This window comes from Schistocerca americana, chromosome 4, assembly GCF_021461395.2.
Source record: "Schistocerca americana isolate TAMUIC-IGC-003095 chromosome 4, iqSchAmer2.1, whole genome shotgun sequence".
NCBI classification, from domain to species: domain Eukaryota; kingdom Metazoa; phylum Arthropoda; class Insecta; order Orthoptera; family Acrididae; genus Schistocerca; species Schistocerca americana.
In genome coordinates this window covers 503879882-503894996 of record NC_060122.1, presented here as the reverse complement: position 1 = coordinate 503894996, position 15115 = coordinate 503879882, and the positions used below count along the sequence as shown (strand labels likewise).

Genomic DNA, 15115 nt, shown 5'->3' with positions numbered 1-15115 from the left:
GACTTATTAAACTGATAGTTCAGTAATTTTCACATCTGTCAACACCTGCTTTCTTTAGGATTGGAATTATTATATTCTTCTTGAAGTCTGAGGGTATTTCGCCTGTCTCATACATCTTGCTCACCAGATGGTAGAGTTTTGTCAGGATGGGCTCTCCCAAGGCTGTCAGTAGTTCTAATGGAATGTTGTCTACTCCCAGAGCCTTGTTTCGACTTAGGTCTTCAAGTGCTCTGTCAAACTCTTCAGGCAGTATCATATCTCCCATTTCATCTTCACCTACCTCCTCTTCCATTTCCATAATATTGTCCTCAAGTACATCGCCCTTGTATAGACCCTCTATATACTCCTTCCACCTTTCTGCTTTCCCTTCTTTACTTAGAACTGGGTTTCCATCTGAGCTCTTGATTTCATGCAAGTGGTTCTCTTCTCTCCAAAGGTCTCTTTAATTTTCCTGTAGGCAGTATCTATCTTACCCCCTGTGAGATAAGCCTCTACATCCTTACATTTGTCATTTAGCCATCCCTGCTTAGCCAATTTGCACTTCCTGTCCATCTCATTTTTGAGACGTTTGTATTCCTTTTTGCCTGCTTCACTTACTGCATTTTTGTATTTTCTCCTTTCATCAATTAAATTCAGTATCTCTTCTGTTACCCAAGGATTTCTACTAGCCCTTGTCTTTTTGTAAAAGCTATGCCATGCTTATTTCAGGTGGAGAGGTTGGTCTGAAACAAAAAATAAATGAACTTCAGCAAGACCTTGATGCTACAGACTTTCTGAAATCGGTTACCGAAAGTGGTACAGAAAATATCATCAACACAATACAACAGTGTGTTTCAAACATAACTCATGCAGAAGAAATTATTCAAGCTGTACTGAAAATATTAGAGGTATGTTTTAGTGAGATATTTTTCACCAGTTGATACTCACAATGTTATAAAAGAAAGTAACCATTTTACTGCCCCCCCCCCTCCTCTCCCCCCCCCCCCCTCCCCCCTCTCCACATGATCTCCCCAAACAATATGTCGACTTTGAACTGCTTCTTTCCAAGGGTTCCTTTATTAATCATATCCAAGATGTCAAGTATGCTCTTATACACCTGCAACCATAAAGCACACCATATTGACAACTGGTCTACAGCTATTTCATTCCAGGAAAGAGACACTTTAAGAGCCACAGTTTCACATAGGAGTTGAGTGTTAATTATGCACAACATTTATGTGTCATCACATTGCCAATTGTTAGTACATTGAATCTTTGGACTCAATGGATAAGCTTACCAACCTGTTTGGTGTCTCATAGGTCTAATAGATCTTCTTGATAATTATTAGGTGCTAGAAATACTTGAAAAAAATTCAACACATCTCTGCTTTTTTTGAAATTTCATTCACATCTGTTATCATTAAACACATTCATGATGATCAGCTTGCACATAGTAATTTCAACAGACATCATAGCAGAGGTCAGCAGTTTTCATAGGCTCTAAGTAACCAAGTGAAAATTAACAAGTAGCCATTCACAACCAAACAAGTGATTGAACTAAATACTTTTGAGTGTAATAGTCATTGTAATTAAACATTTTAAGATTGCAGAGCTTGAACTGACTGTGTGAATATTCTGATACTAAAGCTCGACTGGTACTGGTGGACATGTAACTTTGCAAATTGAATGATGCATGGCAACACACTGACATGGAAGTTTACATAATGATTGCTAGACACAGACTGACTGTTGCTATGTGTGTGACACCTATTTACAGGCACATGTTGCTCAGATATTATAAAACACTAAAATACATACTTACATACTAATTTATAAAATAAAAGACATTAAAGGTACATAATACATGTACATATTATACAATAAAGTAATTTTATTTAACTATTAGTTGTAGCCTTTGAAACTTAAAAAGTCTTAAAATTGAGAGGTACTATTTTTTGAGGTGGAGCTTTGAATATTTTGCAAACTAATGTGTTATTTTTGTAAAAGTATACATCTTTGGAATCAAAAAAATTAATGTTACAAGATCCTAACACTGAAATTTTAAAAGGATTGCGTTTTGAGATTCCAACATTCTAGAAATAAACAATTTTGAATTATGATAACTTTTGAAATATTAAATCTTTGGCAAAAATAACAGGTATTTGAAAGAGGAATGAGGGCTCTCAAGTTAGGTATGACACAACAGCTAATTATTAATGGGCTGAATTTTTCAGTGCATATAGTTCTATTTCTATCTGACCTATCTTCCCTCATGCTCATAAACAGTGATTTGGTGTTGAAGAGAGGGCCGGCATTCTCAGTGATACGTTTATTGCACCATACATTCTTCCATTCTGTCTCAGTGGTTGGAGATATCACATCTTCAAGGAATATGTATTGCCAGAACTGCTGGAGGGTGTACCTCTGATTGTTGGACAAAGGATGTACTTCCAGTACATGGGGTGCCAGCACACTTCAGCATTATTGTGAGAAATTATTTGGGGGCTACCTTTGGGAATAAGTGGATTGGCCAGAGTGACCCTGTAGCCTGGCCACCCAGGCTACCTGACCTCATATCTGGATTTCCTTTTCTGGGGGCATATGAAGCAGCTGTTGCATGATACTGCTGTGGAAACAGAAGAAGACTCCTTGCTATAATTGCCATTGCTGCTGGTACCATTGTGGACATACAAGGAAACTTTGGATGGATATGACAATCGATGCACATTTAAGCAGTTCCTGTGGATGCCACTGCTGTAATTAGGGTGCTAATCTACCCACTGTGTAAGTCATACCTAACATAAGAAATTGACATTCAGGGACCATACGCACTATAACAAAATCCATCAAACCATGGAAAATCCAGGATGGAATGTGACCATACTATGAAAAGGAAAGTTGCTACTCACCCATATAGTGGAGATGCTGAGGCACACATAGGCACAACAAAAAGACTGTCACAGTTGCAGTTTCAGGCAGCTGTAGCCACATTGCGAGCAGCAGCACCAGTGCATGATGGGAGTGGTGACTGGGTGGGGATGAGGAGCAGGCTGGGGTGTGGAAGGGGAGAGATAGTAAGGTGAGTGGTGGACAGTGAAGTGCTGCAGATTAGATGGGGGCATGCAAGAGGTGGGCAGAGGGGGAGGGGGGGGGGGGGGGGTAGCAGAAAAGATAGGGTGTCATGGTGGATTGAGGGCTGTGTGGTGCTGGAATGAGAACATTGAAGGTGCTGGATAAGTGAGGACAATGACTAATGAAGGTTGACGCCAGGAGGATTACGGGAACATAGGATATACTGCAGGGAAAGTTCCCACCTGTGAAATTCAGAAAGTCCGGTGTTTTGGATCCATATGGCATGGACTGTGAAGCAGTCATTGAAATGAAAGATTTCATGTTTGGCAGCGTATTCAACAGCAAGATGGTCCACATGTTTCTTGGCCACAGTTTGTTGGTGCCCATTCATGTGGCCAGACAGCCTGTTGACTGTCATGCCAACATAGAACGTGGCACAAGGTTGCAGCTTAACTTGTAGATCACATAATTGGTTTCACATGTAGCCCTGCCTTTGATGGGATAGGTGATGTTTGTGACTGGGCTGGAGGACATGGTGGTGGGAGGATGTCTGGGACAGCTCTTGCATCTACCTCTATTACAGAGGTATGAGCCATGAGGTAAGTGGTTGGGAGCAGGCATTGTGTAGGGATGGATGTGTGTATTGTGTAGGTTTGGTGGATGGCAGAATAACGCTGTGTGAGGGGTGGGAAGGAGGTCAGGACATTTCTCATTTCAGGGCACAATGAGAGGTAGTTGAAACCCTGGCAGAGAATGTAATTCAGTTGCTCCAGTCCTGGGTGGTACTGAGTTACGAGGAGAATGCTCCTTTGTGGCCAGATGGTGGGACATATGGAGGTGGTGGGAGACTGGAGAGATAGTGCATGGGAAATTTGTTTATGTACAAAGTTGGGAGGATAATTACAGTGCGTGAAGGCTTCAGTGAGACCCTCAGTATATTTTGAGTGGGATCGCTCGTCACTGCAGGTGCAATGACCATTGGTGTGATAGGCTGTATGGAAGGGACTTCTTGGTATGGAACAGGTGGCAGCTGTCAAAGTGGAGGTATTGCTGGTGGTTAGTAGGTTTGATATCAATGGATATACTGATGTAGCCATCTTTGAGTTGAAGATCAACATCTAGGAAGGTGACTTGTTGGGTTGAGTAGGACTAGGTGAAGCAAATGGGGGAAAAGTTGTTGAGGTTCTGGAGGAATGTGGACAGGGTTTTCTCACCCTCATTCCAGACCAAAAAGATGTCATCAATGAATCTGAACCAGGTGAGGGGTTTAGGATTCTGGGTGTTTAGGAAGGATTCCTTTAGAAAGCCCATGAATAGGTTGGGATAGGATGGTGCCATGCAGGTGCCCATAGCCATTCCCTGGATTTGTTTGTAGGTAATACCTCCAAAGAAGAAGTAATTGTGGGCGAGGATGTAGTTGGTCATAGTGACTAGGAAGGAGGTTATTGGTTTGGAATCCTTCAGGAATTGGGAAAGGTAGTGTTCAATAGTGGTAAGGCCATGGGCATGACGGATGTTTGTTTAAAGGGAGGTGGCATCCATAGTGGTGAGCAGGGCACCATGTGGTAAAGGGACAGGAACTGTGGAGAGCCAGTGGAGGGAATGGTTGGTATCTTTTATATAGGAAGATAGGTTTGGGGTAATAGGTTGAAGGTGTTGGTCTATGAGAGCAGAGATTCTCTCAGTAGGGGCACAGTAACCGGCCACAATGGGGCATCCTGGGTGGTTGGGTTTATGGACTTTCTGATTAGATTAGATTAGATTTACTTTCATTCCAATTGATCCGTAGTGAGGAGGTCCTCCAGGATGTGGAACATGTCAGAAAAACAACAATACATGACAAATATTTAAACTAAAACAAATAAGCTAATGTACCATTCCACAGGTCCCAAGTGGAATGATCGTCATTTTTTAATGAACACTAAGAGTCATTTTACAAATACTATTGCACTGAATTTAAAATAAAAAAGTTTTTTATTTATTTATAAGGTAAGAAACATGTAATACAACTGCTGTAATACTTATTTACAATGAACACATGTAGAAGGTAGGAGTGTGGGGAGTGGTAGGGGTGAACAGAAACAATTATTATTATATTATGTTACATAACATTATATTGTAATACTATATAATATTATATAATTATTATAATAATCCAGTTGGATCTCCAGTGAGTCCTCAAATCCTTAGGCCTATCCCAGAACCTCTCCTCAGAGCCCATCTCTCTGCTCTCCCCTACCACTCCCCACACTCCTACCTCCTACATTCTTCGTAAAGTCCATAAACCCAACCACTAAAGATGCCCCATAGTGGCCAGTTACTGTGCCCCCACTGATAGAATCTCTGCTCCTGTAGACCGACACCTTCAACCTATTACCATGAACCTACACTCCTATATAAAAGGCACCAACCATTTGTCCACCAGTTCTCCACAGTTCCTGTCCCTTTACCACATGGTGCCCTGCTCATCACTATTGATGCCACCTTTCTTTACACTAACCTCCCTCATACCCATGGCCTTACTGCTATTGAACACTACCTTTCCCAATGCCCAACGGATTCCAAACCAACAACTTCCTCCCTATGCGGCATGATGAACTATATCCTCACCCACAATTACTTCTCCTTTCAAGGCATCACCTACAAACAAACCTGGGCTGTGGCCATGGGCACCTGCATGGCACCATCTTATGCCAATCTATTCATGGCCCATCTAGAGGGATCCTTCCGAAACACCAAGAATCCTAAACTCCTCACCTGACTCAGATTCATTCATATCTTCATGATCTGGATCGAGAGTGAGAACACCCTGTCCACATTCCTCGAGAACCTCAACAACTTTTCCCCCATTTGCTTCACCTAGTCCTATTCAACCCAACAAGCCACCTTCTTAGATGTTGATCTCCACCTCAAAGATGGCTACATCAGTACCTCCATCCATATCTAACTTACTAACCAGCAGCAATAACTCCACTTCGACAGATGCCGGCCATTCCATACCAAGAAGACCCTCCCATACAGTCTAGGCATGCATGATCATCACATCTGCATTGATGAATGGTCTTTATCAAAATATACTGAGGGTTTTACTGAAGCCTTCACAGACCGTAATTATCCTCCCAACTTTGCACGTAAACAAATCTCCAGTGCCTTACCTTTCCTGTCTCCCACTTCTTCCCTAAGTCCCACCATTCGGTCAAAGAGGAGCATTCTCCTTGTAACTCAGTATCGCCCAGGACTGAAGCAACTCCACCGGGGTTCTGACTACCTCACATTGTGCCCTGAAATGAGAAATGTCCTGACCACTATCCTTCCCACCCCTCCCACAGTGGTATTCTGCCATCCACTGAACTTACACAATATACTCGTCCATCCCTACACAATGCCTGCTCCCAACCACTTACCTCATGGCTCATACCCCTGTAATAGACGGAGATGCAGGAGCTGTCCCATACATCCTCCCACCACCACAATCTACAGTCCAGTCACAAACATCACCTGTCCCATTAAGGACAGGGCTACCAGTAAATCCAGTCTTGTGATCTACAAGCTAAGCTGCAACCAGTTTGCTGCATTCTGTGTGGGCATGACAACCAACAAGTTATCTGGCCACATGAATGGCTACCAACAAACTGTGGCCAAGAAACAAGTGGACCACCCCATTGCTGAGCACGCTGGCGAAGATGACATCCTTCATTTCAATGACTGCTTCACAGCCTGCACCATATGTATCCTTCCCACCAACACTAGCTTTTCTGAACTGCACAGCTGGGAACTTTCCCTGCAATATATCCTATGTTTCTGTAATCCTCCTAGCCTCAACCTTCATTACTGATTGTCCTCACTCATCCAGCCCTTTCCCTGTTCACATTCCAGCTCTATGCAGTGCTCATTTCACCATTGCACCCACTCTTTTTACTTCTCTCCTTTTTCGTACCACCACCACCCCCCACCTCTCGCCTGCCCCTCGTCTAACCTGCAGCACTTCACTGTTCACCATCCCACCCTACTATCCCTCCCCCTCCCCCTCTCCACCCCAGCCTCCTCCTTACCCCACACAGATGTCACTCCCATCATGCACTGCTGCTGCTGCTGCTGCTGCTGCTTGCAATGTGGCTGCAGTTGCGTGAGACTACAGTCGTGTGTGTGTGTGTGTGTGTGTGTGTGTGTGTGTGTGTGTGTGTGTGTGTGTGTCTGTCATCTATTTTTGACAAAGGCTTTCTGGCTGAAAGCTTTATTTGTGACTGTCTTTTTGTTGTGTTTATCTGCAACTTAGCATCTCCACCATATGGTGAGTAGCAACTTTCCTTTTCATAACTAAAATTTGTTTTGATGTTTTTTTTACCTCCTGTATTAATCTGTATGAATAGTTTTGGAACATCCTTTATATCACTAACTTGTCCCTTATTATCTTTGGTATCTCTCTGTTTCATATTTTGTTTGCCATCTTAAGTTTTAAGGTTTATCATCACTTTCTGAATGTCTCTAGTTTCTTTATTTCCATGAGTCACATTTTACTTTTGCTGAGCATATGAGAACTGTACTTTTGAATTAAACAAATGAGATGTACACTTAAACTCTTTCTCTTAATTTTCCATTGAAAACTATGTATGTAACTACAACTATTATATCTTAAAACTATTGTTTTTCCTGTATTTTACTCTTACTTTTAATATTTCTGTGTGCCAATTTGTGGGCAACAGAAATAGTAATTATTCCTAGATTTTACGTAATGTTTATCTGCTTGTGTACTTTCTGAGAGCACAGAGACAACTTGTTCACTCTCAGTTTGTGTTTGATAAGAATCCTTGAATTAAATGATGGATTTCCTGTAAGACATGTCAGCTGGAAGGAATAATGCCCAAATTCTTCCATTTTACAGAACAATACAGATTATCTGGATGTAATTGGATCAATCTCTCTGAATGCAGCTCAGACATTATCAGCTGCTCTGAATCATCAAAATTACCGAATTTTTCATATCGCTAAAGAAGCAAAAGCAATGGTTGCCAGGTAATCCTATTGTAATATTACTGATTGTACTATTTTTAGTATGTGGTCATACCAAACAATCAAAGAGAAAAGGCAGTCACTGCCAGATAACTATTTTTTTAGTTTCACTTAATTGTACAGTTTTTAGTTTGTGTGGACACCAACCATCAGACTAGCAATTCTTCTCGGTTTAGTGTTTTTCATGTGAGTGCTGTATGGTGGAGCAGGATGGCCCTCTGTAAGCTTGTGTTGCATAAAGAGAAGGGAAAATAATAGCATCTGTAGGGGTAGCAATTACTTGTTTGAAGATAAATGGTAAGAAGATGCACATGTTAAGAAGCTGTTGTGATGTACTCTTCTGTGGCAGCAATAATTTATTATACATGTACAGGAACACTGCAACATGAAACAAAAGTTAAGAACTTAATTTTTTCATCATAATCAATGGTTTTTGAAAGCATGCAAGTATGTCATTCATGGTTTAAATAATGAAAAACTGCATCAGTTACACATTTTTCCATCCTTAGCACAATGTGTTTTAAGAATTTATTCTCAGTTTCATGTACATTTGGTTACGTGTATATTTTTGTGATGTTTACATTTGTGATTTTCTGCCTCTCTTGTGCTGGAGTTGTCTTTTTGAGGTTATAAAGTATTGTGCCTCTTCCACTACACAGAAAATATATATATATATATATATATATATATATATATATATATATATATATATATATATATATATATATATATATATATATATATATATATATATCTCACACTCACACACACACACACACACACACACACACACACAATTTAAGAATTCGCTGATTGCACCATAGGTGTTTGGTGATAGTGATAGTGGTGGAAGCTATCACAATAGTTACTTAGCTACACTCAATCAGTATGCCAAACGATATGTGCTGATGCGTAACTGCACTCTATCAATCTCACATGCAGGCATGGTCAACTTACACAGCAGTAAGAACACTCCATTGTGCCAGCTGTGCAGAATCCCTCAATGTAGTGGTGTTATGGTTAGATCACAACATGGCACCAGCTGACTAGCAGAGAATGAGAGTAAACTTGTGGCTGTTCAGGCATAAACTGACTGACTAGCTGGTCTCATGTGATTAGTGGGCCAAAGATGCTTTGGTTTCCTTGCTGCCAGTGCCCTCACCAGACATAGATTTAAAGACACTTATCGATAGTTCCGCATCTTCCATATATATCTGGTGGGGTTACAAGATCTCTTCCATGTGGAATTGGCACATAGGGCTGAAAGTGACCAGGCCAACATAGGGAGGACAGCAAGGTTGCAGTGAGCAGTTGCTAGAGGAAGTATCTGGTCATTTCCAAGGTAATACTCTGGTTCCCACACAATGGTCGCAGAACCAAAGGTAGAGACTCCAAAGGCAGTATGAGAACTTTGTAAGCAGGCTATGTCAATGCTGGTACCAGTAGCCCTGGCAGTTCTTCACAAGGGGAGATGGATTGATGTCTACAAGGGTCCACTGTACTATCTGGGAGGGAAGGACCAGATGTCCATCTGCAGCAAGGCGATGAAAGACCTGATGTTGGGTATGTCACCACTGCAGCAGTCCTCTGGATGGGGAGACATCTGGTTGGAATGCTGCAGCTGAAGCAGTTTACTGTGTCTGCACAGCATCCCTCACATAGTCATTATCAGAACCAGCTGGCATCCTTATTGTATTACAGTGAACCCCTGGAACCAATCTGGAGTCCGCTCGAAAGTGTGCCCCCACATCAAGGTGCCATTCAAAATGGTGTTGCTTCCTATTTGGCTCGTTCATGTAGTAAGAAGAGAAGATTCAGCAGTTTACAATGATGGCATGGGCGCAGAAAGTTGTTAGCTGATCATCCTGACTTCAAGAGGAAAATGAGAAAAGGAGTCTACCACAATAAACCAAACTGCTTCAAGGAAGGAGCCAATGAAATCCACATGCAGCTGAGTGTACTGTTTTGAACATCCTCTTCAAAAGAGGCATGTGTTGTGCCACTCAAAATGGTGAATCAATATTTCATCACCTGTGATAAAGTTTGACAAGAATCAGCAAGCAGTTTGGTAGAGATGTTGCCTCTTTCCTCCTTATGCTTATCATTTGGGTTTTGAGGAACCCAGTGGGCACAAACCTTTGACTGTGCTAACTTGTGATGATGTTCGGTTCGTGGGGCACTCGACTGCATGGTCATCAGTGCCCGTACAAAGTCCCAGTTTTTGCACAGTCCAATATTTTTACACAGTCCAATCTAGCCACTGTCACGAATGATGATGATGACAAAATGATGAGCACAACACAAACATCCAGTCCTCAGGGAGAGAAAATCCCCAACCTGGCTGGGAATCGAACCTGGGACCCCGTGATCCAGTGGCAGCAATGCTAGCCACTGAATGATGAACGGCAGACGTACTAACTTGTGAACAAGTGTGTCAGCACTACCAACAGAGGTGTGAAGTTTAGCACTGAGTTGCTTGATTGTTATTTGTCAATTGCTTCAAATAAGAGTGTCCATGCCTTGCAACATTGCAGACATCACAGTTGTGTGCAGTCAACCTATTTGTAAGAGATCAGATATATTTCTTTCTCCTTGTTCTTTTGATGACCTACACTTTGGCCAGCAATTTACAGTTCTTTTCTCCACTGCTGAGAGCCTGCAGACATTGTTTAAATGCCTGTGAATATTTCTGATGGTCTGGTCTTTGCTTGGAATGCACCTCAGTTGCAGATGCTGTTTTGAAAACCAGCTATAGTGCTTCTATCTACCAGGAGCTACTGCAAATATTTAGATGATACAGGAACGTTAAATGATGTCACAAACAATATAACAGTTTTTGAACAAAAATTGGCTGATAAATATATTGTATCATTTATTTAGTGCCCCTAATAATTAACCTTACCTAAAAGCAATTGACTTGGGAGCTGGAGTTTTCTGTAGTGCTATGACATTTTCTTGGACCAAAGGCCTGCTTTACTGAGAATGTTGCTGAGGTACATGACAGAACACTGGAAAAAAGAAACATTTGAAAAAATTATGCATGACACTTGAAAAAATTACGCATGAGGCCTTTGTCTGCAAGTGCCATGAAAACAAGATGCAAATTATGTAAATGTTCTTTGTTAGTATGTCCTGTTGCCGAAATGTCATACATGTAGTTTGCACAGTAGGGGATGCCTGTAATGAACTGTTCCAAAAATCTTTGGAATATGGCTAGTGCACTAGCAATTTTGAATAACAATCTATTATACTAATAGAGGACAGGGGAGGTGTTCAGCACCAAAATTTTCTGGATTTGTTATCTAATGGAGGTTGAGAATAAGCTTCTATGAGATGGTTTTGGAAAAAAAAGGTGATCCCAGACAGTTTAGAAAAGAGCTGATCAAGGGTTGGCAACAGCTATGAATCTACTTCTGCTTGTGCATTGACTGTAAGCTTAAAATTGCCACACAAGTGAAGGAAGCCACCTGGCTTTCATACTACCATCAAAGATTAAGTCCATGGGCTAAAAGAGATGAGGAAAAACATTTGTTGTTTTTCCAATCTGCCTGATTTCAGGGTAACTTCATCTCTGAGTGGTTCAAATGGCTCTGAGCACTATGGGACTTAACATCTGAGATCATCAGTCCCCTAGAACTTAGAACTACTTAAACCTAACTAACCTAAAGGACATCACACACATCCATGCCTGAGGCAGGATTCGAATCTGCGACCATAGCAGTCACACAGTTCCAGACTGAAGTGCCTAGAACCGCTCAGCCACACTGGCCGGCATCTCTGAATGCTATCAGAACTTGACAAGCTTGAAAAAAACAGCAGCCCAAAGGTTTTAACACAATGGGGACATGAAAATTCAAAACCTTAACTAAACCTGTATAAAAAAAAGTGCAAATCAGAAGTAGATGCTCTCTATTGCTTCACATTGCACTGAAGCTAGCCACAGGATGCTGAACAGAAAACCCAAATGTGGAGTATGCATGCAGTCCAAAAATGTTTTCTATGAAAGGATCTGCAGTCTGCAGCAATCAGGGAAGTTACTGTCCGAGTAATGTGGTTATATCTAACTGACACTGAAATCTCATGGCACCCATAAATCCATAATTTTGGCTGCACATTGTCCAATGGCAGAGCATCAATACTGAAGTATGATGACTGATTTATCATCAACACTGATGCACGAGTATCAGAGAGAAACATCACTGGTACTTCTTGTAATACTGCATGTAAGATTATCTTCCTATGCCCAATTTTACCATTACTGTCTGTAATATTATTAATCTGATTTGGTGTAGGACATTGCATGATACCTGCCACAATTTGAGACACTCCTGCAACTTGCTCTTTATGAAAACATTGGTGACCTTCAGTTTCATAATGAAAACACTGATGACCTGCATTCAGTATAAAACAGTTTGGACTGCTAGGAAACAACTGAAACCACCACAATCAGTGACTCGGAACAATGTTGGGCAGCACACAACAGGGCTTGTGAGCTGCCACCGCATAACACTCATTCATCACATTAATATCTGATGGGGAAGTCTGATGCACTGAGTCTTTTCAGTCTGGAGCCATTCAGATTTGAGAATCAGAAGAAAATGTCTGATGTGTAACCTGTGAGATTTCAAAATCACATACAATGCATAACACTTCTGCTGGAGATAGCGTCTGACTCTTGTCATGGGACAAATGGATTACCACATCTCAAATTAAACTTTCAGCATAGAATTGGCCACATGTGCACATAAATCTGAACTTTCTCCTTAAACCTTTAAGATTTGCAATCCACAAAATATTGTTTTCTAAATCAGATTTGCAATTTGCAAAATCTCTAAATAGGCTGCTACTACATCATCTAAGGGAAAAAAAAGTTCCTTATGTTGACTGAGCTATTGCTGCTACAGTTCAAAAAGCTTCACGTCTGTGATAGTTGTGCCTTGATACAAAAGTAACCTTCTCATTATCAATAATGTGACTCACTCTTCTATGGCAATAGTTATTTATGACACATGTATAACTACACTGCAACATGTAACAAAAGCTAATAAATTCACAATGAAATAAATAAACTGTCCTGAGCCACAAAGAAATCTAAGAAATCACACTGTGCATACTGAACACACACTGTTGCAGTATATTAATTTAGGTAAGTAATAGTGATAAGATGGTGGTCGAAACCATTGTAACAAGTAGTTATTTAGCTAGAGTCAGTCAATACCAGTGCATAGGTACTTAGGTCTGACTTCCCTGCAACAGTCTTACATATAGGTATTATCAGTACACAACAGTGAGAACAGTCCACTGCTCTAACCAGCAGAATCTGTAAATATAGCAGTGTTGTAGGTTAGATCAGAGTATGGCAACAACTGACTAGCAAAGAATGCGAATGAACTTGTGAACAGTTGGGCTTAAATTGACTGTCTAGATTATCAAATGTGATTTTTCGGTTGGAGATGTTGTGTTTTCTTTGCTGGCAATGCCTTTGCCGGAGGTAGACACAATGACAGTTGTTGATAGTTCCGGGTCTTTCATCAATACAAGCAGTGGAGTTGTAAGACAAAGAGTATGTGATATTATTATACTTGACTGGTTCTGCAACAAGTTTATGTAGTATGGAAAATAATATGTGAAATGAGTCAAGACATACACTTATAAAAAAGATTGGATGCCAGAGAATAAGTCTGTAGGTTGCATTAGCAACTAACAATCATAAAAATGTGATGATATATTTCAGTTAATAGAAGCTGTGTACATATTCATGTGCATGTCTTGTACAATAATGATTCAAAGGACCATTAGATAGAAGTAGTAAAATCAGCTCAAAAGCTACTGCTCTCATAAAAATGGTTGATTCCTCAGTTATATCAAGTAGCTGTTGTTTATATACTGCCTCTGGATTAATATTTACATTACTTCATAGACTAGAATTAAAAATCCCACCTTGCAAGGAAGGAACAGCTAAGAGAGCAATGTCAATGTGGAAATTATTTTTGTGTCTTGCATTGTGGTTGTGTAAATTGCAATTTAGCTAAAACTGGTGTTTATTATTATCCCTAGTGGCCATGAAAAGATAAATTAAATGCAAATGGAAGTGAATTTAAGAATTCCAAACATATATGAGGTGTAAGGGACTGATGCAGGGAAACAGGAACTGAACCATCTTGTATCAACCTCACTAGTTTCTACTTTAATCACCAGACCATAAACTATTTAGAAGACAAAAATTAAATCAAAACTTTTTGTTTTACTAGAATTCTTATTGGCTTCTTTTCTGACTTCAATCAATCACATATTACTCCACTCACCAAGCTAGCTTTGACCCCACTAAACATAATCCAAAGAGCTCCAAAAGCACAGTAATCTTACTATCATAATCTTGTAGAGGGTTATCCAAGATGTGTAGTTATCTTTACAAAATGTAAACAGTGCTTACTTTTTGTACACATACTTTATTCACTTAGTTGTATTACTCCACATTGGTCATCAAACTGCAGCCCGCAGGCTGCATGCAGCCCAGATCATGTTTTCGTGTGGCCCGCGATCCTCCTCAGCTTCACATGGGTAGCATTAGTTGTCTACTTGTCTGGTGTAGCAGTGTTTTGTCTACAGAAACTGTGTAGAATTGTGATTAAAGTCAAGGAAGTAATTAGGTAACTGAAAACCATCCACCACTTTCATTTAACACACCACTTGCTGGTGTTCTGCAGCCGCCAAAGGCATGAGCGGCGTGCTAGCCAACAATGTGAGCCCCCCATCAAACGCGCCACGTACACATGGCCGCTCATTTGTCGGTGGTGGGCTTGTTCCACAGCCACCTCATAGTTGGCTTGGTCATGTCAGTGTGTCAGTCATGAACTAAGTTTCAGTGCACCTGAGCATTTGTCGTGTATTGAGTGTTTTTGTTCAATATTTGGTGATATAATTATCAGTGTAATAAATAATGTCTGATGTACACTCAAGAACAATGTCTAAGAGGTAAATATGTGAGGAGAAAAGAAGTTTTCAAGAAATATGGGAAGAAGAGTTTTGCTTTATAAGTGGACACAAAGAGGGT

The 15115-nt window shown here is 40.7% G+C and overlaps 1 protein-coding gene across 1 annotated transcript in view; it reads left to right on the top strand.

Moving 5' to 3' along the window:
- Window positions 1-15115, top strand: part of LOC124613585 (laminin subunit gamma-1-like) — a 193811-nt gene that overhangs the window by 87295 nt on the left and 91401 nt on the right. Inside the window, exons 12-13 of the mRNA XM_047142301.1 lie at window positions 709-887; window positions 7934-8064. Of these exons, the coding sequence (XP_046998257.1) occupies window positions 709-887; window positions 7934-8064 (310 nt within the window). The remainder of the gene's footprint in view (window positions 1-708; window positions 888-7933; window positions 8065-15115) is intronic.